The sequence below is a fragment of the Lepisosteus platostomus genome, chromosome 3, assembly GCF_059453375.1.
Source record: "Lepisosteus platostomus isolate fLepPlt1 chromosome 3, fLepPlt1.hap1, whole genome shotgun sequence".
NCBI lineage: Eukaryota > Metazoa > Chordata > Actinopteri > Semionotiformes > Lepisosteidae > Lepisosteus > Lepisosteus platostomus.
This window is the reverse complement of record NC_142613.1, coordinates 66,483,574-66,509,765: the sequence shown is the minus strand read 5'-3', so window position 1 is coordinate 66,509,765 and position 26,192 is coordinate 66,483,574. Positions and strand designations below refer to the sequence as shown.

Here is a 26,192-nt window from a genome sequence, read left to right as displayed (position 1 = left end):
CAGACATTCATCTATTAACTAACTGTATAACCACATTGCCTGAACCCATTTGTAATTATTTTCCCTGTTTCAATCTCTAGAGGTAGATATATTATAGATTCTATCAATTGAACACACATTTTCTTCTACTTTTGCTCCTTCAGAAAACCAGAAGAATGACAAGATGGTTTTATAAACAAGCTGAAGTGATCTGAGATTTGAAATACATGTCTGTTAAGAAGGAATAGATTTCCAATTGAGTAAGCATTAAGGTTAAACATCAAATATTCAGTCAAAAACAAACATAATATGAGCATATTACACAAACTGGTGCCTTGTTATTAACCCCTATGTTACACATTCCAAATATTTTCATAACATTTCTTAAAATAATTATCCCTTCAATGATGTTTGTTGTTCCTATCTAACTTGTTGAATAGGACAATAGGACAATTAGAGGCAATTAGAGGCAATGTATGAGATTTTTCTATTATTTGAATTATTTGAATTTCCTTTAACTTGTTTGTACACTGTTAATTTAATTAGTTTGCCATTCCTTTGTTGCTTTCTCATACCACTCAGAAAAATACACAAATGTAACCATTAATTATAAGTTCCTGGATTGAGATGCTTTAAAAGAAAATGTAGAGAAATTATGTAATGAATACAATGACCTTATTTTTCTGTTCTGCACAGTAATAGTAAACTGCAGGTAATTCTTTGGAATGGAGAGTTAAGCTTATTTTGACATCAACTAAATAAATCAATCTTAATGAAGAGGACGTTTTTAATAAGGACATTTTTAATACACAGAGTGCACTCATCTTACACTTTTTTTGTATTCTGGTTGTCTTCATCTTTTTCTGTGGGGGACAGCATTTTAATAATCCTCTAGGATCAAATGTAGCAATTGGTTTGTGTGCAATTGAGGCATTCAGGAAATCCCTGTACACCTACATTGCTTGTGGGGTTCAGCTTGGATAGCCTAGCTCTCAAATTAATACAATTTTAAGTCAATTTCATTGAGCTGAAATAACTGCAAGTCTGCACTTGCTAATGAGGTCAAGACAGCTAAAAAAAGATATAATGGATGGATTATTTCTCCAAAGAACACCTTGTAAGTGTGATTTTTAATTGAGGGAGGCATTTTAGTAACACTAAATTAATGCATTAACCATTCACTGTACTGCCTTCAGAAAAATGTTGCAATATGAAAACCAAATACATAATCATTTAAATACATTCTTTATTTTCTATTATAGATCATATTTATTTAATATTTACCACACACAAAAATCATTTCTGTTCCTTATAACTAGTTCTCAATATTTTTCTGAAAAACGTATTGCTATGAAGTATTGTTTAATTTAATTCCATATTTGAATAAACCATACCTTCCTTTTAAGATCTGTAACAGACTGTGTCTTGAACAGATACCTTATTTAAAGGCTATTTAGATAAAAGAAGACAGTAACTCTACTGCTGCACTCGCAGATTCTGGGAATAACAAAGTTTTTGTTAAACGGCCTTGCTGAACTATCTTTATTTAAAACTAAACCAGTAAGGCAGAAGCACCTTTCTATATCACTCTCACCTTTATGGTTACAAGTTTTGGACAGCAATAACACATACTGACCCAACCCCCCACCTTCAAGACATTGTACATTTGTTTAAAAAGTCACAATGCATGAAAATGTCAAGGTTACACAGTATATGTACTGTTACCTTAACAAGATGGCTCTTTGATACCTGTAAAGCCTCCAATATCAGAAACAACACCCTTGAATAAATGCTGCTTGATGTTCTGTCTTTCACTCCAAGTAAAACAATACAATAAACAATGATGAAAAGTACTGTAGTATACAATGTGCTTAAAAATTGCATGCTTTGAAAAAGTTTCTCCATTAACATCCATTGAAATGTTTTATAATTGTGACAAAAATGCACAATGCAAATTGGAAAGTAAGGCTCTGAAAATCCAGCTGGCATTTTACAAACCTTTCTTAGGTAGAATTGTATAACAGGATGAAATGTTAGTGATAGAAAGTAATACCTATCTTACAGACAGGAAGAGGGTATTTGGCCAGTCTTGCTCATTCTGGTAGCTAACTGAATTCTGGAGTAGATGCCCACAACTTAAGTGTACTTTATGCATCTTAATTTTTTAGTTTAAAAATAGCCCAGTTAATTATTTTTATATTCTTTAAATCATTAATTCAAATTACTTTTAAGGATTAATGAAAAATTCCCTCATTTACTAAAGAGAAACACTTATTGTGCTGTAGGTACTACAGCTTTTGGTTGGTTTAAACACAATAAAAGGAAATACATATAATAAAAATATTTGTAATTACATAAATTCTGTGGTTATTGATCAATAATAATTTACATAATCTAACTGAATAATGAGCTTGCTCATGATGATTTATATTTTACATTGAAAGTACTGGACTGAGCTTATAAAGCAAAATAGTATGTGCATAATCTTAAAATACCAAGTAATAGGTTTACTCCGTGCTGAAAAAAGAAGAAAGAAAACAGAATGTTTCAGCCGTGGAGCCTTCTTCAGGTGTGTGAGGGCAGTAAGCAAAGGTAAAGTAGCGGGAGAACAAAGGCTGGGAGAGAGGAGGAGCGAGGGGCGGGAGCAGGGGACAGAAAGAGAGGCCAATCAAGAGGTGTGAAGTCAGGATAGGTGAAGTGAGGTGTGAAATGAAACCTGCAATGAATAGAGAGAATTTAGGAGAAAAGTAGTCTTTTTCATTACTATAACTCTCCTGATATCGTACACACTGAGTCCTAGATTTTTAGCTTAGTCTTTGTTGTTTTGAATATATTTACATACAGTAGATGGAATGTTGGGAACAGAATATGAAATTCTAAGCATTTTGAAATGTGCAATTCTCTTCCATTAGGATATGCTTATCAAAGAAATTAGACAAAAACAACCAAGTCAATCACTTTACTCATTGTCTACCCTTTAACATCTTAAGACTAAACTATTGTTGGGAATATTTTTTCTCCATCTGTTCTGATATTATTTAGTTGATTCAACTCATTTTAATCAGCAAAGTAGTTCATCTCCTGAGACAGTAAGTTTCTTGCGTGTGCAATTATGTTTCACAGTGTGCTTGCTGATTAGGCAGAAACTCCAAAATAATTAATCAGAAAATTACAAAAAGAATTAATCAAGAGTTCTATAGTGAGACCCACACCGGACCTTTGCTGCTTAATAATTAAACCCTGCAATTAGTTAGCTTACCATCTAAAGTATAAGAAATTACATGCAATATTAATATAAATACATAATTGGAACAAGTAATAGGTTTATTCCATGCTGAAAAAAAGAAGAAAGAGAACACAATGTTTCGGCCGTGGAGCCTTCTTCAGGTGTCAGGTCTATAATTAAATACATAATTATATGGTACATTTCTGAAATGAAATCTGTACGTCCACAATGGATCTGTCAAAATGTAGACATTTTTATTTAATTTAAAACAACATTTTTGTTTAATTTTATACATAAGATCTTATTACTGAGACATACATGGATCTCGCGTTGTCTCTTCGCTGGGAGATTCAAGAGTTTTCTTTATATTCTATCAATAGGAAAGAACAGAAGGACTATTGATGAATTTAAAAACACCAGTCTGCCAGTAACAAGTGTATAACATTCAACATAAGCATACATTGTGAAATAAACAGACCACTGATTCTGTAAACATGAAAACTAAAACTATATACAGTATAATTAAAACATTACAAAGATTAAAAATTATTGTTGTAAATTGTACATTATGTTCACTTCAGCATGATCAAAGGCTTGAAACATTGATAGTGTCTGTACAACACAAGTTGCTCTATAGCCACAACTAAAACATGGACTCAAAACTAATTTGCTTTTATCTTAAGATGCAATTTAAAGCTGGCACTGTAGACTGAGCAAAGTGGTAATCAAAGCTGATATGTGCCTGAACATTGATGTACTACACATCACTAGATCAAGGAACACATCTAAAGCTGAAATTACACTTTCACAGAGCATTGCTCTATTCCTTGGCATGCAAAGGTTTCATCTTCAGATAAGGTCATTTTGACATTTCTACCTTTTCTCAAGATGTTCACACATGTGAAACTGTTTGCAAGAGCTTTGATATCATGTGTAAATTTGGAAATTCTGTGGTTTGATACACAGAATACTAATAGACCTTTTTATAGATCTTCTGAGTTTTCTCATTTCTAATTCTGAAAAGGTGGCAAATGTGTTAAGTGTAGAGTAATACTCTGTGTGGCCATCCCACGGCAAAACTGGAATAAATCAGCAGTGTTTTCAGAACAGAAAAAAATAATTCCTTTAGTGGGATATTCCATTAGGGAAAATATTGTGGTATGTTAAGTTTTTGTTACTAAACTTCCTTATAATAATCTATTAGTATATAGATTCTACCATTACTGTATATACCGGGAAATAACCATGGTATTTGACCTTTGGAGGAAAATGAATTGAGGTAAATGCATGTCCATAAAATACATAGAAAAAGTAGCAATAAAATACACAAATAGATACACATCAAAACTAATTACCAAATTTAGGCCAGCGATGTGTTAATGTTATAATTGCAAATATATCTAAATTAATTTTGTTTATTTAAACAAAAAGAAAAATAAAGGTAATTGTGGGTGAGAAAAATGAAGGTTGAATATGTCCAAATCTCCAAAGTTCTTCATCTATCAACCTATTTTCTAACCATTTCATCCAATTCAAGGTCACAGGGCAGCCAGAGCCTATCCTGGCAAGCAAGGGGCACAAGGCGGTATACTCCCTGGACAGGACACCAGTGTGTCGCAGGGCAAACACAAACAGACATGCACAGACTCACACCAGCGCCAATTTTGCCAGAAGCCAATTAACCTATCAGTGTGTTTGGACTGTAGGAGGAAACCAGGGCCCCCCACGAAAACCCATTAGAACATGGGGACAACATACAACTCCACAGAGATAGTAGCCCAGGTTTAGAATTGAACCCAGGGCCTCAGCATTGCGAGGCACTATTGCTAACCACTGCACCTCCATGCTGCCCCCATAGTCATTCCATGGATTTAAAATAATTTACAGTTTTACCTAAGAGATTTAATCTGAATTTCATTCAAAAGGTGAAATGTAAAAATGTACACTGAACAACAGTAATAGTAAGTGAAATCTTAAGGGACCTTTTGCAATTTGGCAGTTCAAACGAAGAAGAAGAAATTAAGAATACACACCTCCGACAAGCTCTGAACCAGGTCACTTCTTGGTTTTGTCTGAAAAAGAGATGTCAATATCCAAGCTTTAGCCCATATATATTGCTAGCAATAATATACACCCTTCATGCAGAACGATCGATAAAATTAGACAAAATTGTTTCAACAAAAAAGGGAAGAGCAGAGAGTACTATCTCCAATTGGATATAGAAAATTAAATATTTTCATACAGTTAAAAAACACCTTTACTAAGAAATTTAGTAGACAAATGTTATTATCTGTTTTTTTGTTCTTTGGTACTGTTTATTTGGTACTGTATGACCAGGTGTTTTTGCTACTGATTTGAACTATTTTAAAGAATGGCAATAAAAATCCCTACAAAGTTTTCAAGCTAAATTCAACTACACATTACTCAATGAGTTTTGTGAATTAATATGACCAATGTAATGCAGACATACCTATAAAAGTTCAATGGGGGGCTGCATCAGCACGCATACAGCAAAGGAAAAAGAAGAGATTAATTTCACACTGAAAATTAAAAATTTTCAAATAAATGAAATTAGAGCACACAACAGAATTTATTTAGCTGTGGCAGTCTCTTTAGTTTTGCAAACCTCTATTTGTTCCTAAACATGATGTTGTATTACAGTTTAATGTAAATATTTTACATGCTTAAAACTGATAAATAAACAAATCTTATTTTATTTTAAAAAACTGACACATCTCATTTTCAACTATCCATACTTGACCTGACCTCACCTTTAACATGATACATTGTTGTTTTAAAATTGGTAGAGGTGCACTAATTTTTATATTTTCATAAATATTGAAACATTTACAAGAGGGAAACTAGTAACACAATAATTAATGAAATAGTTAAATCTGTTTTTCAGAGGTATAAAAGATGCATTTGTTGTGTACCCATTTGAATTCCTACAGTTTAAGCACCTGTAACACGTCACAATTTGACTAAGTGTGGAGAGTTCAGCTCTGCTCTGCCCCTGTAAACATTTAAAGGGGTGGTGTCACTTCCTTTTTACACCCAGTTTCACTGAGTGCTGTTACATTTGTACAGCTATTCTGCACAATACACTGTGGGGCTATCTATTATAAAAATAGAATGAGCGATTGATAAAACTAGTAACAACAGACTTTGGTAAATCTAATCTGCCATTTATGCAAAGAAAAAACAATGAAGCATAAATATGACCAATTACCAACTGAACTGCTAGTAACTGATGTATCTACTAAAGATATACTGAAGGTATATCTGGTCACTACCTGGATGGGAAACCTCCTGGGGAAAACTAAGTTGCTGCTGGAAGAGGTGTTAGTGGAGCCAGCAGGGGGTGCTCACTCTGCGGTCTATGTGGGTCCTAGTGCCCCACTAATGCAATCCTAATGCAATATACTGTTGCAAATCTGTTGCTAACAAGTAAATTGTTTCTCATCATATAATCTAAGCTGAAAGGTAAACATGCTGGTTTCAGACTTTAAGAATTTCAGAATTTAATCATACAATAACAAATATATATATATATATTTCCCTAATAATCTTCAGACTTAGAAAGCTACTTAGAAATGTTAGAGAAAATTAATCTAGATTTTGTGCATACAAGGTATTAATATATATCGAAAAGCAAAAAATGCATGTTTAAATAGACACCATAAAATAAAATGTGCATATTGTGAAAGCTTTTTATATACTGGTAGAAACCAGTGTTTCTAGTTAATTTCTCCCAATTCTATCCTGGTTTTAATATTTGGAGACGAATGCTCAGATTGTTCTATTTTTTCAAAAAACTGAAAAGGTGGAGAACTCGTCATACAGTACCTGAGCTACGTTAATATATTCTAGCCTGTCCTAAAGTGTTGAAAACACACAAAAAATAATTTCCCCATTACAATACTATACTAATCTTCCACAATAAGAAATTACTTTAAGCACAAAATCGACAAGATTAATTGCATAGTTCAATTACAAAAATATTCTAAAACAGTAATTGACTATATGATAAATACGGAATTACTGCTCATTAATCTTTACTTTCCCATTTTAAATTTGATGTTGTTTATCAAATTGATGCGGTACCATCCAACTATCAGCACAGATGTCTCTAACATGCCCACTGTTTTAGCTAACTTGAATCTAGCATTTTGTAAAATCTACAGTGCTTCACAGGACAGTTAGGACTAAGAAAAAGATGGCCAGAATATGGGCATGGAGAAGAAGCTAGTACAAGCAATCTGTTTTGTAATGACAGCACTCTAAATCCACAGGCTGCTCACAAGTGAAGCCTAACGAATCTGGGAAACACTTAGCCTGCTGTGCATCACAACCTGGAGAATCCCAGTCAGCTAATGACACAACCCAAGTTTGAACAGGAGATGTCTTTCAATACCGGGTTCTAACAGTGCAACAGGCAAAGTCTGAGCCACTTTGGAGCCAGGATATGTTAAGACTGTCATGTGTTATATACACCTCTTTGTTAAAATATATATATACAGTAATGACAGTGAACAAATCCCTGATTTAAAAAAAACATTAATTATAGGCATATGAATATGAATTATAGGCACTTAATTTTCTTCATGAAAACTAGTAAATGCTTTCATGCAGTAAACCACTCAGCACACTACAATATATAATAAAAAAAACATTGTGATTAGACAAAATGGGGGTTACCGTAAAATACAGCTTGAGGCTCACTTGTCAACATTGCGTAATAAGACATAGCAGTTCTATTTTTCTGTCACCTAGGAGTATTAATTAATAACAGGAAATACATGAGGCATATTTAAATCTGTTGAGACACAGTCTAATAAACTTCTTCAGCTCTAACACTAAAGAGTTTTATTTATAGACAATGCCAGACTTCTGAAAATGACCTTTTCAACAAGGTCATTTACACTGCTGAAATACAGAGGCTGATGTTGGCAATGTCTAAATGGTCTGTAAGTCAATCACAAGTGGTTACTGCAGGAAAAAAATATTACCATAATGATCCAGCAAGAATGAAAGATTTCATTCATTTACAGTAGCTCACCCTACTGTAAATGAAAGAAGAAAACAGACATATAGAATGGAGAATCTGAGTACAGCCTTACATTATTAAGTGTGTCTTCTCTTAGGGAAATGCTCATGCAAGATGTAAGGAATAATACACTTACAAAATAAAATACTTTGTAAGAATGTTCTGAGTCTCTTCCTGTCTGGGAATATTAACTTAGACCCAAATGTTTACCACAAAAAAATAAAAAAGTGACAATTTGACTGCTTAAATTTCTGATTAACAAAGTGTGTTACGTAAAATATCGGGGTGGTGTGTAACCAATGTAAAAGGTAAGAGAATGTATACCTGTTCTGTTTATATTTAGGAATACTTGATTAAAATTTGATAGTATAAATGACAGAATGCCTCAGCTTTTACATACCATGCAGATGTGTTTAATAATAACAACACATTTTTTTAGATCTAAGTAAAATAACATGCTATGCATAGCATGTAGGTAAATTTACACAGCCAAAAGACATCTGTATATTTATGTACTGTAGATATCCTCTTCAAAATAATGTGGAAAAATAAGAGAGCAAATCCAAGTGCCTGGATATATACAATAGCAAAACCTTACAGTTTAAATCAAGGCAATATTCACAATATACTAGTAAGGCTTTGTTTAGGTCATTATTTTAAGTCAAAGTCACCATACCACAAGCATATTACAACCCCAGAAATGGCAAAGGGGAGGAACAAGATAAAGAAGTGGAGTACAGTGCCATATACAGTATGTACAGTATGAGCAGTATGAAAAACATATTATTCTATATCTAGAACAAAGAAGATTGACAGGATATTTCATCCAAGTATTTAATCATAAGGGGCAACCTTGGGGACTATTTCATGTTTAGTACTAAAACACAGGCACAGGGTCACAACTGAGATCTAAATTAAATTTTAATTCATATTGAACTGGAAATAGGAAATAGGAAATAGGAATCAGGTATCTAGAAAGCAGGTATCTACAACAGACTTGCCAGTTAAGTGGTTGAGCCCTGAACTTTAGGATCCTACAAAAGGCAGGAAATTTTGAAATTCATTTTTTAAATTTATTTATTCAATTTTATTTTATTTCTTTAGAAAATGTAAGAAATCTTTTACTATAACTATAGTTACTAAACTACTGAACTGGATTCCATGGAACAAGAGGGAAATTGGTAACGCTGATTATACTAGATCATTAAATAATGTCCAATTATCTGTGACCATTGACAAGACAAGCATTCAATTGATTTCGACATGTGAACCTTTAAACACTTTTTTTAATCTATCACCTGAAACGAGTAAGACTTGTTAGTGACACATCAGTTAGAAACAAGACTCACCACACTCCCATTCATTACACAAATAAGCTAATTGCAGATGCTGTGAAATGCCTTTTTTGAACATAATTTAGCAAAATGTTTATAAAAACTACAGTTTGTGTAATATGTAAAGTGGTATGGATCAAACAGTTGTTTGCAATAAAGGTGAGTTATATGGAGTTGTTTTTTTTAAATATAAGAAACGCTATACAGTATATCCTGTTTCTCATGATATCCAACATACAGTATGAGCCATAATTGTGCTTTGATCTGCAGGCTTCATCACTCTGTTGCAGGAAAGTCAGCAGCTGGAATGCAATTAGAAGCCACCATAGAGCCTCTAAACTACTTATAAATAGTCACAGTGGAGATTAATTGGTTTCTTATTATTTATTAATTATTATTATTATAGTTAAGAGTTAAAGAATGCTCTTCAAAACAGGAGAGTTAAAGATTCTGGGTTTGGTATTTGAAGGGCAAGCACATAGCTTGCAGTATTAAGTGTTTTGTAAAGGTGTCTTATTGAGTGTTTTGTAAAGTTGTCTTGGTACAGTGGGAGTGTTTATTTTAAAATCAGAAAATAAAGCTTCCTGCTCTAGACTTCTGGCAGTCATTGTGAGTTTTTGTGCATGCAGACCTTGGGTCTGCCATGACAGGATAAGGGTTTTTCACAATCACATAGAGTGAAAATTAAAAAAGCAGATCATTAGCAAATAAAGAATTATTATCCAGTTCCACCAAAGGTAATACCTGTTGGCTTAAAAAAGTTCATGTGGCAATCTTCTGATTACACGGCAGGCCACTGATAATCAGAGGTTTGGACTTGCTGCAGTGACAGTACTACACTTTCATAAACCTACCCTTGAAAACGTCAGACATCAGTAACCGTATTCCAAACAGCTTTGAGAACCTCTCCTGCTCTTTTGCTTCCTGAAACATAAACCAGTTTCTTATGTTGCAATTTATAAGTTTATATGATAAGTCATAAGGTAGTTTTTCATTTAAAAAAAAGAACAGTTTAGTGAGAATAAACCAGAAAAGGTTTACGTGAGTATTATTTGAAATACTTATGAACATTTCTGAAACATTTTTGAAAGTTAAGGTGAAAGCAGTTTTTCTTTGCCATTTAGATCATTTCACTATTGCAAGGAAATTCAAGTTGATCTGAGGCACATTTTTTGGACACATGACTTGCCATCAGCCACCACAGTGTTTACGTGTGGTTTAATTGAGATATTTGGTTTTTATTACACTTGTTCTAGATATTTAGTGGTTTAATACATTTTTTGTTTGCCGATGAACTCATAATCACACTAATAATATACTTTAATTAAGATGAACTCTTAATAGTTTTAAACATGCTGGAGAATTCTTTTTGGAGAATTCTTTTGAATTAGATGGGCCAAGTGATAGAAAAGCCTAGAAACAGTTCCTAGTAAAGATCTTGTGAGTTCAATTAATTGTTAAGTCAAGTAACAGAACAGAACTCCATGGTATCTTTAAGGCTGCTGGGAGCTGTTCAAGATATGCAGAGCCTGATGCAATAATTTTATATAGTTGCACACATATACCGTTTAGATGCCACACTTTGTATCTTTGTGACACACGTTAACAGACTTACAGTACCGTAGACTTCAAGCTTGAAAATTTAAAAATGTCATTGTCAATATGTGAACAATACTAAAAACCATTACAGGCACATCACTTAAATTGTAGGAACACATAATAGTCTATAACACTATATGTTTAATAAATATACATGTCCACTAGCCACATATAGTATATTTCAACAAACAAAGTTTGTAGACAGCTGTAATCAAAACCTGCACTACTTCATAAATCATTTAATTTTTTATGTTGTTTCAGAATTTCTTGAATGAAATTTATCATTTTTAACCCTATTCTCTATTTTACAATATGTTAAACCTGTAATGCCATTAGACTCCAGGTAAACTTAGACAATCTTCATTTTAATTGTAAGTTAAGTACCAAGTGTTGGAGTGACTTAGCATGGCTGATTGATTGAAAGAACCTGTTGACTGAGACACAGCTGCTCTGAATGAGTAATAAGTACAGTAGGGTCTTGACATTTGTGAGGATTCAGTGCAGAGAACCACCGGGAACAGCCAAAGTTGCATATAACCATGTTCACCACTATACTATGTCATAACAAATTACAGTATATAGTTAAAAAACATAGGTAACACTGCCTTATATGATAATTAAAATACTAGTACATTGGTGATAAAATAATATTGATCAAATGAAACAAACAACAGTAATCACAAACTTACTGTATGGTAATCAGCTAAAATAAATTATCTTACGTGATCAGCATGTAATGAAACAGACAATAAAACTAATAGTGAGCCTACAAAGTCATCTCCAGCCTGTCATTCCACTTGCTGCCATAATAGAACTGGGAGTGTTCATTACCATACACAAACAAGACCATGTTGAGATGCAGATCAAGGGTAGTGGGTACTTGGGCAAGAGGCAGGGAGAGGCTCATTCGCTAGGTAGATTCATCTCACCATCCTAATGTGTTGAGTGGCTAATCTGAAAGTTGCGCTTAACAGCCCTAACCTTATTTTAGCAAACATTAAATTTGTAGATGTCGAGACCTTACTGTACTCAGTTGTTCGAAAGTTGATCATTGGGTAGATCATTTGCCAGGCTGCTTGGTGTATATTGCAAAGGGTCTACATTTCTAGCTAACCAATGATAGAAATAATTTTCTACTTTCCTTAAAAGACAATCAGGAGTCATGAGAAACAGGAGTAAGCGATTCAACTTTTCTGTTCTCTGTCATGTTTCCCTGATGCTCATCTTCCTCTTCCTTAGGTGGCATATAGTGAAGGCATTTTCAGTGCGGAGGCAGAGCCCTGAATTAAGTGTGACGCACTGCCTTAGCGACCATAGCTGCCCTGGCTGTGACGCAGCTGTGAAGGCCCTTTAAGAACACACTGGGCACCTCCCCGGAGGGGCGAGCAAGAGGGACTCCATCTCGAGTAAGGGGAGAGCATTTCAGAGACAGTCCCAGAGAGTGTTGAGGCTGCATTTTTCTTTTCCCCTGTCCCGCTGTGAGGTTTCACCGGGGATGGTTGAGTCTTCTTTTGTTTTGGCCTTGTTTGTTTTCTTCCAGTCTGGAACCCACTAAATAGGGATAGTCTTAACTGAATTACACTATTCCAAACAGTCTTACTTCTTCTCCAGACTGGACCCCGTTAAATAGGGATAGTCCAGTCTGGACACCGCTGTGGAAAGTGGTGTGCTTTTTTGTTTTTCTTTTTTTTAGTTTTTTTGCTGACCTCACATGTGCAGGGCATTGACTTTTACCGGTTCTCTCAGGGCTCCTCACAGTCCCGCATTGTTACACTTTTTTGCCAAAGATATCTTTTGGTTACTTAGTTTTGAAGCAGGCGTTCCTATATAACACAGAATTACATAGCAGCCCTTCTGTCCAGCATTCTTCCATTCCAGTTCAAACCAGTTTATGTCCACCTTATAAAATACTACAGTGTCAACATAAACAGTATGTACAAAGTTCACAGAGACCCTCTCAACACCAAGGAGTTAATTCAAGGAGAAAGTTGCATTCTCTAGTGCCTGCAGGTCTAAGACTATATTAAACAGTTAAGCTGATAAATATATGAAAATGGGTTTAGCAGAATATGAATGGTCTAGTGCCTGTTGACCAATGAGGATGGAGTGAAACTGATGAGATGATGTAATGACTTGTATGAATAGAATCATGTGAAGTACAACTGAAAAGGAAGAGGACAAGGTGGTCTTTCTTTAGAGGGAACAAAAATATAGATCTAGGTTCCAGGAGGAGATTGAAAAGAGAATGTTTAACTCAAAACATTAAAAACTAAGACAACAAGCTGGCTATGTTGAGCTTATGATGTAAAAAATACTTAATATTTTAATTATTTAATTTAAATAGAAGTGAGAAGAGTATATGTGAAGTAAAACTTTATTTCCAGTATCTATGCTGACAAACTAAGTATTGTATATTTTTTATTTAGTATTTTGTTGCAAGGCCTTGGTAAGAATTAGATAATATCCCAATATTTGGATTCTTGATAATACAGTTTCTGATAAAAAGATAATCTAACAATATGATAGCCACTCTAAAAGCCCAAGTCTGGTTTGGCTCAGACTAATTCTGGCCTTAGAGTCTGACTTGATTAAAGTTGACCTTGATTGTGTAGCAAGCTTTGAAACCGCTAACCTAAGCTGGGGAACAGTATTCAGGAAACAGGCGAAGACGAATGAAGAGAAATTGCACTGGCATAAAATTGGGGGATCAATGGAGTAAATCAATAAGTATTTGATTTTTATCACAAAATTTTGTAGAAGAGGAAGACAATTGATCAAGCATCCCTAGTTATATTGACATATCTAACAATATTAATTAAGAAGAAACGCTTAGGTGACTGACTGACCAAATAAGCCAATAGCAGTAAATTAAAACAAAAGGTTGAGATAAACAGAAATTTATGCAGGCTTACATAGGCTTGCTCTTGAACTTTTTTTCTCATTTGTTTTCATTCTAGATCCGTGTGTGAAACGTAACGGTCTGTGTGAACAAATGACTAGCATATTTAATGTCAAAGACAACATTTAGGTAGCTGTAGTGGAAAGTGAAGCACAACCTTCTGAATTCACTTGAAGCAGATACATGGTACAAAACGACACAAATAATGACGGACAAAATGCAATTGTTGTATAGAATAAATTTTAACAATACCCATTCTAAACTAATTTTGACAAATTAGTTTTCAACATCATAGAATCAGGAGAGTTTATAATATAAGGGAAATAAAGGAAGCCTCAGTAAATTAGACTATAATAAGCCTTAAGAAGTAACCACTTTATTTACTCTTCTAAGATGACTAAACTTTTTTAAACAATGACACTGAAAGCCTATTTACTCTAATGCAATTTAGAAAGGCTTTCTTAGTAAAAAAAAACTGAGGTGGCAATTATGAAGTAGATTTTGCTGCTTAAGAAATGTTATAGTAAAAAATAAAAAAATATAATTCCCAATATTGCTCTGGGTCCACCACAAGCCTGTATTCGATAAAGCAGTTAGAAAATAGATGGATGGATTCTCCAATTGCCCACTGCTTTGCCAGATTAAAGACACAAAAGCTAACATTTGGGAAATTATGAATAAAAAGTCATGGAATAAATAAAAACTAAAATAATAAAGTTTTCTCGAAACTCACAAGGATTTCACTAACCATATGTCTCCTGATTTACAAGAGAAGAATTAAGTCTTTGCTGTTATAGTCTTGCTACTCACTGGATCTATCGCAGTTCTGAATCAGCAATGCTTTTCTGATTTGCTTAATGTGTTAATTAAGGGATAATGGTATTGATGTGGCCTTTAACAAGGTAATAACTGCCCTCCAAAGTCAATAATTATTTCAATAAGTGTCTTTATTACAAAAGAGCAAACTACAGCAATCCCATCACTGTCATGCTGAAAGTCTACTACCTACATTTTAAACAATGCATTTTGAAATATTCTTTGATGTAAAGCAAAATCTTCACTTTCTAAAGAGCTTATTTGCTTATTTACTATTTAGGTCAGACCAATATGCTATACAAGTTTCTCAATGCATAATTAAAGTACAACTTTATTGTCTTTTATTGCCTATGTTATTCCTGCTATTTATATATTACGTACACACCAATAGCTGTGGAGATAATACTTTCTTAGTAAAATAATAGATATGACTAGATAATGTTAATGTGAGGCATTAAAATTGACTACAATTCACACTGGAGATTAAAGAACCCATGGCACTCTTCACAAGAGCTGGGTTATTAACCCGTGTCATGGCCAGATCTACAAAACAAACTGGTTGTAAAGTCTTACTCAAAATTCACATTCCTTATGATTAACATCATTTTCCTGTACAACACATACTGTACTTCAAGATCCTTTATTTTGAAAGAGAAGTTAAGTGTACAGGCTTTTATCATAAAATTAAGAAACAAAATAAAAATAAAAGGATGATCTTTTCATTTCAATTTTTAACTTATTTAAAATAGTACAAAGGGGAATAATGTGTAATCTATGATCCAAGAGAGGTCAGCCTGGAGTTACAACATAATGGTAGGTCATTAAATTTGCCAAGCCTTAATGGGACAATGCTTGGGGAGGTCACATGTCGTGACATTATAGTAGTTAAGAGCAAATATTGTTATACTTACTGTACATACATAACCTATAAATACAATCCAACATTTTTTAAAAGTAACTTCTTCCTATCGGACTTGTCATAATATGTAATGTAATAGGACAGATTTTCATCTATTATGCAGTGTTATATAACTCTGATATTTAAGCCTCTAGACAGAAATGAATTTTATCCATAATTTAAATAATAAAGTTGAGCTTCTATTCAGCCATTTCACGAATGGAGAAATTGTGATAATTACTTTTCAAACCATAGCTAATGCAAGCATTTAATATTAAAGAAAGTGTATTTGCTCTGAATGCCTTTAAATTGAGGTTTACTTACCTCAATACTTCCAGGTAGCTCTTGATCAGTTGCTGTCAGGGAGGTAGAACTCCGTCCACCTTTATTTCTTTTCTTCAGTGAAGAGTTGGCAGATCTGGAATCTTTCTCATTTCTTTCCAGACCCTTGGGTTGTCGCTGTCGCTGCCTATGTTGCTCCTGAGAAATGTCAGCAGAAGTCTGTGCATAAAATTGTAATATATTCAAAAACCTTTCAAAGAAAATAGAGTGTGACAGCCTACACTTTTGTTGGTATACTAACCTTTTTGAAGTCTCCAGATAACTCACAGTCTTGTTTTGGTGGGTGTTTAGGATCAGAGGTATTTTGAGGTGAAGGTGTCGTTTGGATACTTGGAATGCTGGCTTGCTTGCCATCCTTCAGAAGTATCTTATAGGGACTGTGGCTTTCCCTTGCTTTATGCTCTTTTTGAAGTTGATTGCCACTGTCAATCTGTTCTTCTTCAACAATTTTGGCTATGACCTAGGAGCAGAACAACAGAACAAACAAAAACATAATTATTTGCAACTCCTTATTCAGAGATCCAATTACCACTGTATATTCATATTCAGAATTAATCAGAGATAATTACTTTGTCAACCGTAAAGAACAATAACAGCAAATTAGTAAGCATAATTAATAACATATGTAATTTATTTCTGTCATTTGCCATGGTGTAAAGACAGTGAAAACAATTTAAACACTACAGGATATCCTCCAGACTTATTTTCCTTTACCAAAACAGGACATTCTCTTGTCTGTCTCATGTGCTTACTTTATCAAGTGTAGTGAAGAACCTGAGTTCTGTGCAGCATTCAATATCCTAATTGACTTATTTACATCAGCTTTCAATAAGAGCAAATATTGTTAATTATGTTCGTGTAGAGAACTGCGTCAGCATGCATACAGCATGTGGCAGAGGAACAGGAGCTTCCACAGCTGAAACGGTGTTTCTTTTCTTTCATTTATATTTCAGAATGCAATGAACCTTTACCTATAGTTAATTATATTAATCAAGCTTAATTTGTTTAATAATTTATGGTATTACTGGGTGCACCAGTCTGGGAGTTTTACAAGGAACTGACAATGAAGAGTGTAAAAGCAACAAATACGTACAGTATATACAGAAATGTCTTTTCATTTATTTGCACTTACAATATTTGCTATATATATTTATAAAATATATATTTACTATATTTGCTGCACAGCAGAAATTCATACAGTAAATCATTTGAGATACAGGTATAATGTTAGGGTAGCACGGTGGCACAGTAGTTAGCATACTGCCCTGCGGTGCTTTCCTCCCACAGTCCAAAGACATACTGGTAGCTTAATTAGCTTTTGGGAAAATTGACCTTGGTGTGAGTTTGTGCATGTGTGTGTCTATGTGTGCCATGTAATGTGCTGGCGTCTCGTCCAGGGTGTATCCCACCTTCTACTGGGTAGACTCCAGCTTCTCACAACCCTGACGTGGATGAAGCAGTTTGAAAATAGATGGATGTTATTATGCTAGAATGTGTGATCACATTCAGTCCTGCTAACATCTTTTGAAAACATTGTCTACTGCAAACCAAAGCTTTATTATATAATCTGCTCAGCCACCTTCTTTATGTAGAAATTGCAGTCACCTGATCAATAGGCAAGTCCACCTTCATATGACTGTCTTCTTGAACCTCATAAGCTCCTTGAGTTTCCTTCCTCTTGTGTTTAGCTTTGAACACACTTCCCTCTGAGAAAAGAGCCAAATCTCTATTACTGTACATCTTAACCTCAGAATCATATATTACTCTTTAATTATTTTGACTTATTTTATGGAAATCAATGATGCCATCACTTAATGCATTCATGGACCTACTGTACACGGAAGATATTCTCTGTACTTTGTGAAAGATTGATAACATTTAAATAAAGCACTTCTTTGCCATAATTAGTGAGTTCATAAGAGAGCACTGTCATGTAGGAAACTTGAGTGTTATGATTTAAGAATAATGTTCACTGTCCATAAATGGACAATTAAGACCAAATGTTCAAATTAAAATATTCACTTATAACAGACACTTGTTTCTATCTTTGATACATTTTTAAATTAAAGCATTTCTGGAGCAATTCATAGAACAACATCTGAGTGTGTAGTATAAAAGTGTGTTTCGTTTTCTAAATGCTACTGCACCTGCTGTACATAAAGTGTACCCAAAGTTTAGGCAAATGTGGGCCCTTGCTTTAAGTTTCAAAATCACTGTTGACATACTTAAAAAGCATATAAAGAGTGAAAAGTAACATAAATAACCAAGTACTATATTGAATGACTTGTTTTTCTCAAATTTTGTAAAATTATGTTTCTCAAGTAACCATATACTGTACATCACTATTTGTTACCAGCTCCTTTAAATATCACAATATTTAAGTCATTAAATCATAAAGTTAAAATGTTAGGATGATTAACTTTATTTTAGATTGTGTGATTTCTAATCAAAAAGTATATTTTAATGTACTAAAGGAGCAACTGAAGTATGTCACCTTGCTTCATTATATTACAATTTAGCCTTAGAAACTATCAATTTAAAGTCATCCTGACTTTAAGAAGGAGTCTTTCTGTGTCACATTCTGAAACTAATCAGGAAAGGCATCTCCTTTACCTAACATTATAAAGATTCATATTTTTACTTTAACAAAATGCATCTAACTGTACTATGTTATTTGCAGTGCTTGCTTTTTCCAGGCCTAAATTAAAAATTTACAGAGTATAGGGGTTGGAGTCTTTCTTGGGTAACCAGTATGCTTCTCATATCGAGGCCATCCTTGTTAGAAGAATAGTTTATGAATTCAAAACAAATTAATTTTAATGCCACAATTACAGAAACCTCTAGTGGCCTGGGGCCCATTTACAAATCCATTTCAAAAGACAACAGCCCCAGCTCTTATTTTATCCAAAGGTAGCAGAGACAGAAATACATATACTGTACAATCACATTGTTTTTACTTACCCCCTGTCGAGAGTAGATTTGGGAATTTTGAAGACTGTTTGGATTGTTTTGCCCTCTCTTCCTTAGCGTAGAAAAAGGAGTCTGTGTGGTCTCTCAAGTGCCCAATTGATGGACCTCTCCGATCCATGGACTACACACAAAAAAGTATTTTGACACTGACACTGTTTTAGTTAATTTGATAGCATTATCATTGCAAATTTGTTTGTTTTCTTAAACAAAGAAAGTATTGACACTGACACTGTTTTAGTTAATTTGATAGCATTATCATTGCAAATTTGTTTGTTTTCTTAAAGAAAGTACCAGAAATTTACTTTGTACTTTTATTTCCAACATGGCCCTCAATGTTTCATGAACTGATATGCTTTGTAGTTCCCCTGTGAGTTTCAGAGTATTGAATTCATCTGGTTCCAATACAACACATGCAAAGCCTATCAATCACCAGAAAGCACAGCAAACTAATCATTTATTGATGAAACTAGGCAGCCATGAATTTCTAACTGCATTCGTCTTATATATCAAGCAAGATCAAAACAGTAAAAATCCTAAACAAGCTTAAAGGGTAAAGGTGTTCCAGGAATAATTCACTCAGAGGTATACTGCAGAATGTTAATAATAAAAAGAGACTTGGGAGAGAAAAAAAACACAGAACAAAGCACAGAAAAGAAGATGCATTTACTCATTCTGCTCAGGGAATAGGAAGGTATAAATCTGAACTATAATTCCATAATGTTTCAGTTTTTTGTTTTTTTATGCATATAGATAGTACATATTATAGTTTGCACCTATTGATACTGCTAGCATGGAAGTTATTTCTTTCTTACAAAGAAAAGCAAATGAAATAGTTTTTCGGTTGTAATCTTTTGAGTGACTAAGGCCCTGTACATAGCAAAACTATCTTATCTTTTTATTGTCTACAGCAAGAGATGTCAGGCAATGGCATTTTTTCGTTTATTAACATAGACTCTTGGGGATAAAAGGATGGAGAGACAGAGATTTTGGATTTTTTTTAATTTTGAAAAGCCTTTGACTTTTTAATAAGAAGTTCAAACAGAAAAGGTTTGCAAGGCACATAGAGTTTGGCAATATTATTACAAAAAATCACAAGAAATCCCAGACTGATCTAAGCAGGGAAATACATACACTTTGTGATTCATTTCTCTTAGTATGTTAACCCTGGGAGGTCCCAGTCATTTTGTAGTTCAAAATAAACAGTAAGACAGAGGGATATTTTTTATGTTTCCAACAGTAGCTATCCCTACAGCTTTTATAGTTATGAACAAAGGTTTGTCAACCACGTACCATATTACCTACTGCATGTTACCAACATCTTTTCCAATAAACCATGATTTATAGGAACAATAGCAAAGCCTCGGTCCCTATTGTCAGCATATAGAGCATGTAGAGAAAATTATAGTATGTAGAAAATATTTCCCATGCACAATTACTCATGTTCAAAATGCCCATGCTCCCACAGAGAAAAATAACAAGTTTGACTATTTAGATCATTTATGGAAAAAAATCATCTAATTTTTATTTTTGTTTAATTTAGGTAATGCTTAAAATACCTTCACTAGATTTCCAATCTACATCTGAATAGGCTTAACAAATCTGAGACTAAGTCTAAAAAGAATGTGCAAGTTATAGGAATGTGATCTCTTTTGTCTTGAACAGAAGAGCACAGTTGCACATTACAATAATAAATTTCACTGCATTTCATGGATGCATTGTACTGTACACTGACTACAGTATATTTCCCAAATATTATTTCCAAACTGCCCAATTACAACCAATCTTAACACTACAGTATAGTCAGAATACAAAAAGTAAAGTTGTAACATGTTTTAGCTACTGATAGTTCATTAGCTTGTTTCCAACATCCCCTTAAGTCTGTATGAAAATACTGCCCAGGTCTGATGACAGGGCTGGTGGTTAAATTTGTGCTATGGTGCTATATTTGTGCTATGCAAATATGGTAATGGTTTATGTTATTAAGAATAATATGAAAGTAGGGAATGGGAACCAAAATGCTCAGTAAAAGAGGCAAAACACAAATAACTGATTGTGTCAATGCTGTGTCTTTTGTAAAACAACATTTCTTGGACTGTGAAAAGAAATGGAAGAATGAAAGCGATATATAAGATAACAGCCATCTGTCTATATTGACAAGCTACTGGCACTGATGGAGACTGTGGGGTGAAATCTGAAACACAGATGCAGACCTGGCCTCAGAGCTAAATATTTCATTACCCTTTTGAAAACATTCTGTTGTTTTAGAAATTGCCTGCAATCATTATACACAAAACATTCTTCGGCATTTCTACATACAGTATAGACATAACTACAGCACATTTATTTGTTGTGATCATCTTTTTTTTATTGTGGAAACTAAGCAAACAAAAAATTGACGTACAAACAACACAATTCCCCCTATAACCCCCTCCTCCCCAGGAGCAAACCCCTTTCCCACTTTCCATAAAACCGCCTGTATCCCAAACAGTCATTCTTAGGGATCCCGCAAAACCAATTCATTAGCTATAGGGGATGGAAGGGAGACCAACTATGCTTTCTTCACTGGTCTCCCAGAGACATAGAATTTCTTCCCCAACATCAAGGACCCCAGATGTAGAGAGCTTCATTTGTGCAATGTTAACAAAAGCCCCACACAGTACAAAACACTGGTCACCTCCAGATGTAACATAATTAATTTGACAGCAATGTTGCCACTTTCTGGGTTGATCTTGTCCACTCAGAGACGCTGCCTTCTATGAGATGGATATATACAAGGATGTCAGTAACAGAGAACAAAGCAAGGGCACCAATCCCAAAGTTTTGCTCCTTACATCCAGTATCTTATATAAGGGATGGACAAGAAGCTCTGTGTCCCTGGGAAACACATACGCATACACATACAAAAGAATGAGGTATTTGATATACTGTATTAGAATAAGAAGTCAGAGTGTTATCTCCAATGATGTCTGATAAAATTTTAATTCCAGTAACCGACCATTGTGGAAAGAGAATGGGGCTCCCACCAGCTAAGAGTCCAGCATTATGAAAAACTGGAGAATGTGAGAACCATTTTGTGTTGCCATTTCACTTGGTACAACACTGTATTTAGGTACAAAACAATGGGGTCAAAACATCATTTCCACTGCCTCACAGATATGCCACGGAACAGCAGATCTTGTAGGACTACATCAATTCCCCTCCGCATCCCATCCCATCCCCCTCAAACACCCTAGTCTCCCAACTCTGCCCACAGATCCACCATAGAGCCGTTGGGTCTTCAACCCTTGACAGGAGAAAATGTAGGAAGGGAAATGATCCACTAAGAGAGCATCTTCTGGAGGGACCGAGCCATGTCTTCACCTTCAGCACCCTCAGGCAGGGCCATTAGCCTCACACTACAGCATTGCGATCTATCTTCACTTCAGCCTGGAGCTCATTCAGATGCTGCAGGCTGGTGTTAGATTCTCTTTTCACTGGTTGCAGATCAGACTTTAGTGTGTCAACAGCAGTAGATAGTTTTTCAACAGTGTGGACTTGCGTGTTAAGTTCTTGTCGCAAAGCCTGCAACAAGTGGTTAACGGGGCCCAAAGACTCAGCTAAGATTGTTGTGATCATGCCACGAAGCGAATCACTTTGTGCAGCTATAGCTCTCTGTATAATGGGTGCAAATTCATCGTGGTCAGGGGCAGGACTGAAGCATTTCCCCTTGTGTGTTGCAGCCAGGGACGAACCCTCCTTCTTCTTCAAGGGCATGGTGCCGAAGGTAAACCCAACCGATAAAAAAAGAGAAAAACAATACGAAAATACAGCTCTGAACTCAGGTTGAGTGAAAAACAGGGATTTATTGAGCAAGACCTCAAAGAATCACGGCCATCGTATTACAAGCATCACCAGAGTCCTGCACATTTGTTGTTCTGCCTTGACATTTAACCAAATAATTACTTTTATCATATTTACCACCACCAGAATTATTTTTTATTATTTTCACTACATTATATTGTTTTAAAACAATTTTTAAACAATAATAATCCTAGAATTAAATCTGAGATGGTGCTAGCTAAGAATACAGTAGTAGTTCCATGTTCAAGGGTCAGGGATTAGATTTATGTCTTTTCACTCACTAGATTATTTTCATTTTCAATAGATGTATATATAAACTGAATTCTTCACATGTACTTCAAAGAACTGTCTGCAAAGGTCACTGATTTTCTTTTCTTTTCCTATAATCAGGTGTTGTATAATCTATTCTATTTGGATTTAAAAAGAGATCTAAATGCAATAAATTAAACATTGAAAAAAAACATATACTGCAAGGTAGTGGAATAGATCTTGGCATAATGCTAAAAATGGTTTCATGTCTTAATTTCAGATACACTGGTCCAAGTCCAGGCCTGCAGTCTATGGGTTGGATTTATAAGACTAAATAAGACTACATTTAGAACTTCAGTACAACAGCCACCGCCAGTGCCAACAGCAGTTGAACGTTCCCTAGAAGATTTTGTAATAAATCACCTATTCCTGGAGCACTGAACAAGCCATAAACATCTGCTGTTTTGAGAACATTAGTCTTACATAACTCAATCAGGTAATTTATCTATCCATGTCACTGACAAAAATTAAAATTGCCTTCAGTTTTCACTATAACAAATGCCTAGCACAAACCAGGGGTTACACAATAAATTAGAATTGATAAGGCTATATAAGTTAAATCCCAACACATCATTCAAGCAAAAACAATATAAACATTAATATTTCCTATTGAGAGTGTAGAAACAGATCCATCTGAATACAAGGAATTTCTCATACCTGTCAAAGCCATTTACCATTGTCTAATATTTTAAGAATCACTTTCAGTGTATGCAAATGAGGGAAAAGCAGTGTTTTTTGTGGTATTGGCTCCTGTCATAATATTGCAACTACCATGCAACTAAACCCTATTTAGGAGACTGACAAAAGCACAAGGCAGTACCAGAGTTTACTGCCAAAACATTGTATATTTTAATGATGAACCCTCAAGTTGACTTTAGAATCTTCTCAGCAATATTTTTGAATCGCATTAATTGAGACTGTATATACAGTATTTAAATTATTAAGTTGGGATCGATGGTGTCTGCTTGTTGGATCCCTTATTCTAATATAAGCAACGTGTGATAACTAATAAAACTAAAATAAAATAACAAACTAAATAAAACTAATTTGAGATTAAATTGTGTGAGGTTACTAAAATATGATAATGAAATTCTGTTTTTTAAAACCTTTACAATAACGAGATGCTTTTGAAGTATTTCTCTAATTATTAAGAATGGCTTTGGTTATATGGAATCTCCTGTTAGGGAAAACTACTGATGATATTCACAGAGAGCAGAAAGCTGGACAGGCTTGCCACATATCAGTGCTGTCAGGCTATTACAAACATTGCTCACTTTATCAGTGCTGATAACACACTGCAATGCTCCAAGTCTGCTCCAAGAAACAGATATTCTTTAAATATGCTCATATTACTATACACGAGTTAATGACGGACAAGAGATCTTGATTGTATCACGCATGAAAATTTGTTCTCAGTTGACCTATTGGAATAAAAAAGTATAATTAACATATCATTTTACCAGTACGATCATGTCTGCATAATGTAAGTCAGACTTTCCTAAGCAAGATATAAATGTTTTTATTACCAGAAGACATTTCAAATATTACTTAACACGATTTCACAGTTTAATCATAAGAAAAATGTTTGAGTGACAGGAAACAAATTCTACAGATTGGTCATGCAAAAGAGACAGATAGCACGGCATAAACAAGCTGAGATTCTTTAACAACCTCACCGCACTGAAAGAAAAATACCAGATTACCTGGAGAGGAGAGGATAAGATAGCAGAGTCACTGTCTCCCCCCTCAGGTGAATACTGGGAAGACAAATTCAGGCTGAACATTCATTATGCATTTGTAAAGCTGATAATTGTAGACTTCACAAGATAACTATATGGAGCACTGTACAGAATTTCCAAAGCACATATTTAAATGTTTGTTTGCTTTGGGACCATTAAAATGTCATGCCATTCAGCCAGCCAGAAAAATGATATTTTTTCAATGTTTTTCTCTGCAATAACTGAAAAGGCTAATTCTGTCCTTATTTAATTTGCGACACATTTGTTAATGGAAAAAGTCAAGATGTCAACATTTTTTTACAAAGTATAAAAAAGTATAATTAAGAAAACAAATTGTGTAATTGAGTTCAAGGAAATAACATGGATTTCAAATTGCTAATAGAAGAAATTGAAAAAGTAGTGTCATTTTTGCTTTTTATAAAAAAATCCTAATGTAACCTTGGTCACAACCTCATATAAAATAACCACTGAATAATAAAGTAAAATGCTTTTATTAAATAATTTAATTAAAAAGGTAGACATATCTATAAAAACAGCTTCTACACATTAAAATGAATAACAACCACCAAGAATTACAAATACAGAAATCAACTTTATAAGATGAAGAGAAATTAACAACTGAACCCCATTTAAATGTGTCACATACAGTAATTACTCTTTAAGATAGTTTTCCTTTCATATAACATGGTAACATGGTTAGAACCAAACATTATCTGAATGCAAAATAAATTTTCTTGATAGGTATAAACTTATTTTTAAAGGACATTGGCATTAGTTGAATGTGTTATCCTATACGAATTGTAAAATGTACAAGGATCCTTAAACCTGCTTGAGATGCCATGCCCAGTCCACAGGGCAAACAACATAATATTTTACACACAACAATTTACATTGTCATCCTGTCTTTAGAAGGTGGGAGGAAACTGGAGAAACCCCACTTTAATACAAGGATAACATGTAAATTACCCATAGACGGAACACCAGGTCACATTCTAACCCAGGACTGATCACCACTAACTGCCATGTCACCTGCTTCCTTGCCGTATTTATGTTCGCTGAGTAATACCTTATATTTTAACTACAAAGTCCTTGACAAAATCTGTGTAATAAAGGACAATTAATCAACAAAACAAATCATTGCATTATGCTGTATAGGAATGTTTTTTTTCATTAAATCTTGAAGTGAAATTGGTC

The 26,192-nt window shown here is 34.3% G+C and overlaps 1 protein-coding gene across 3 annotated transcripts in view; it reads right to left on the bottom strand.

Moving 5' to 3' along the window:
- Positions 1 to 3,438: 3,438 nt before the first annotated feature.
- Positions 3,439 to 26,192, bottom strand: part of dcdc2c (doublecortin domain containing 2C) — a 36,007-nt gene continuing 13,253 nt past the window's right edge. The window contains exons 7-13 of one of the 3 annotated variants that reach the window (XM_088626548.1): positions 24,963 to 25,016; positions 19,102 to 19,231; positions 17,746 to 17,846; positions 16,382 to 16,600; positions 16,123 to 16,299; positions 5,239 to 5,277; positions 3,439 to 3,575 (exon numbers count right to left, since the gene is read on the bottom strand). In XM_088626548.1, coding sequence (XP_088482674.1) covers positions 3,510 to 3,575; positions 5,239 to 5,277; positions 16,123 to 16,299; positions 16,382 to 16,600; positions 17,746 to 17,846; positions 19,102 to 19,231; positions 24,963 to 25,016 — 786 coding nt within the window. In that variant the 3' untranslated portion in view covers positions 3,439 to 3,509. Of the gene's footprint in view, positions 3,576 to 5,238; positions 5,278 to 16,038; positions 16,300 to 16,381; positions 16,601 to 17,745; positions 17,847 to 19,101; positions 19,232 to 24,962; positions 25,017 to 26,192 lie in introns of those variants that run through there. The other 2 variants (XM_088626546.1, XM_088626547.1) reach the window with 2 other exon arrangements.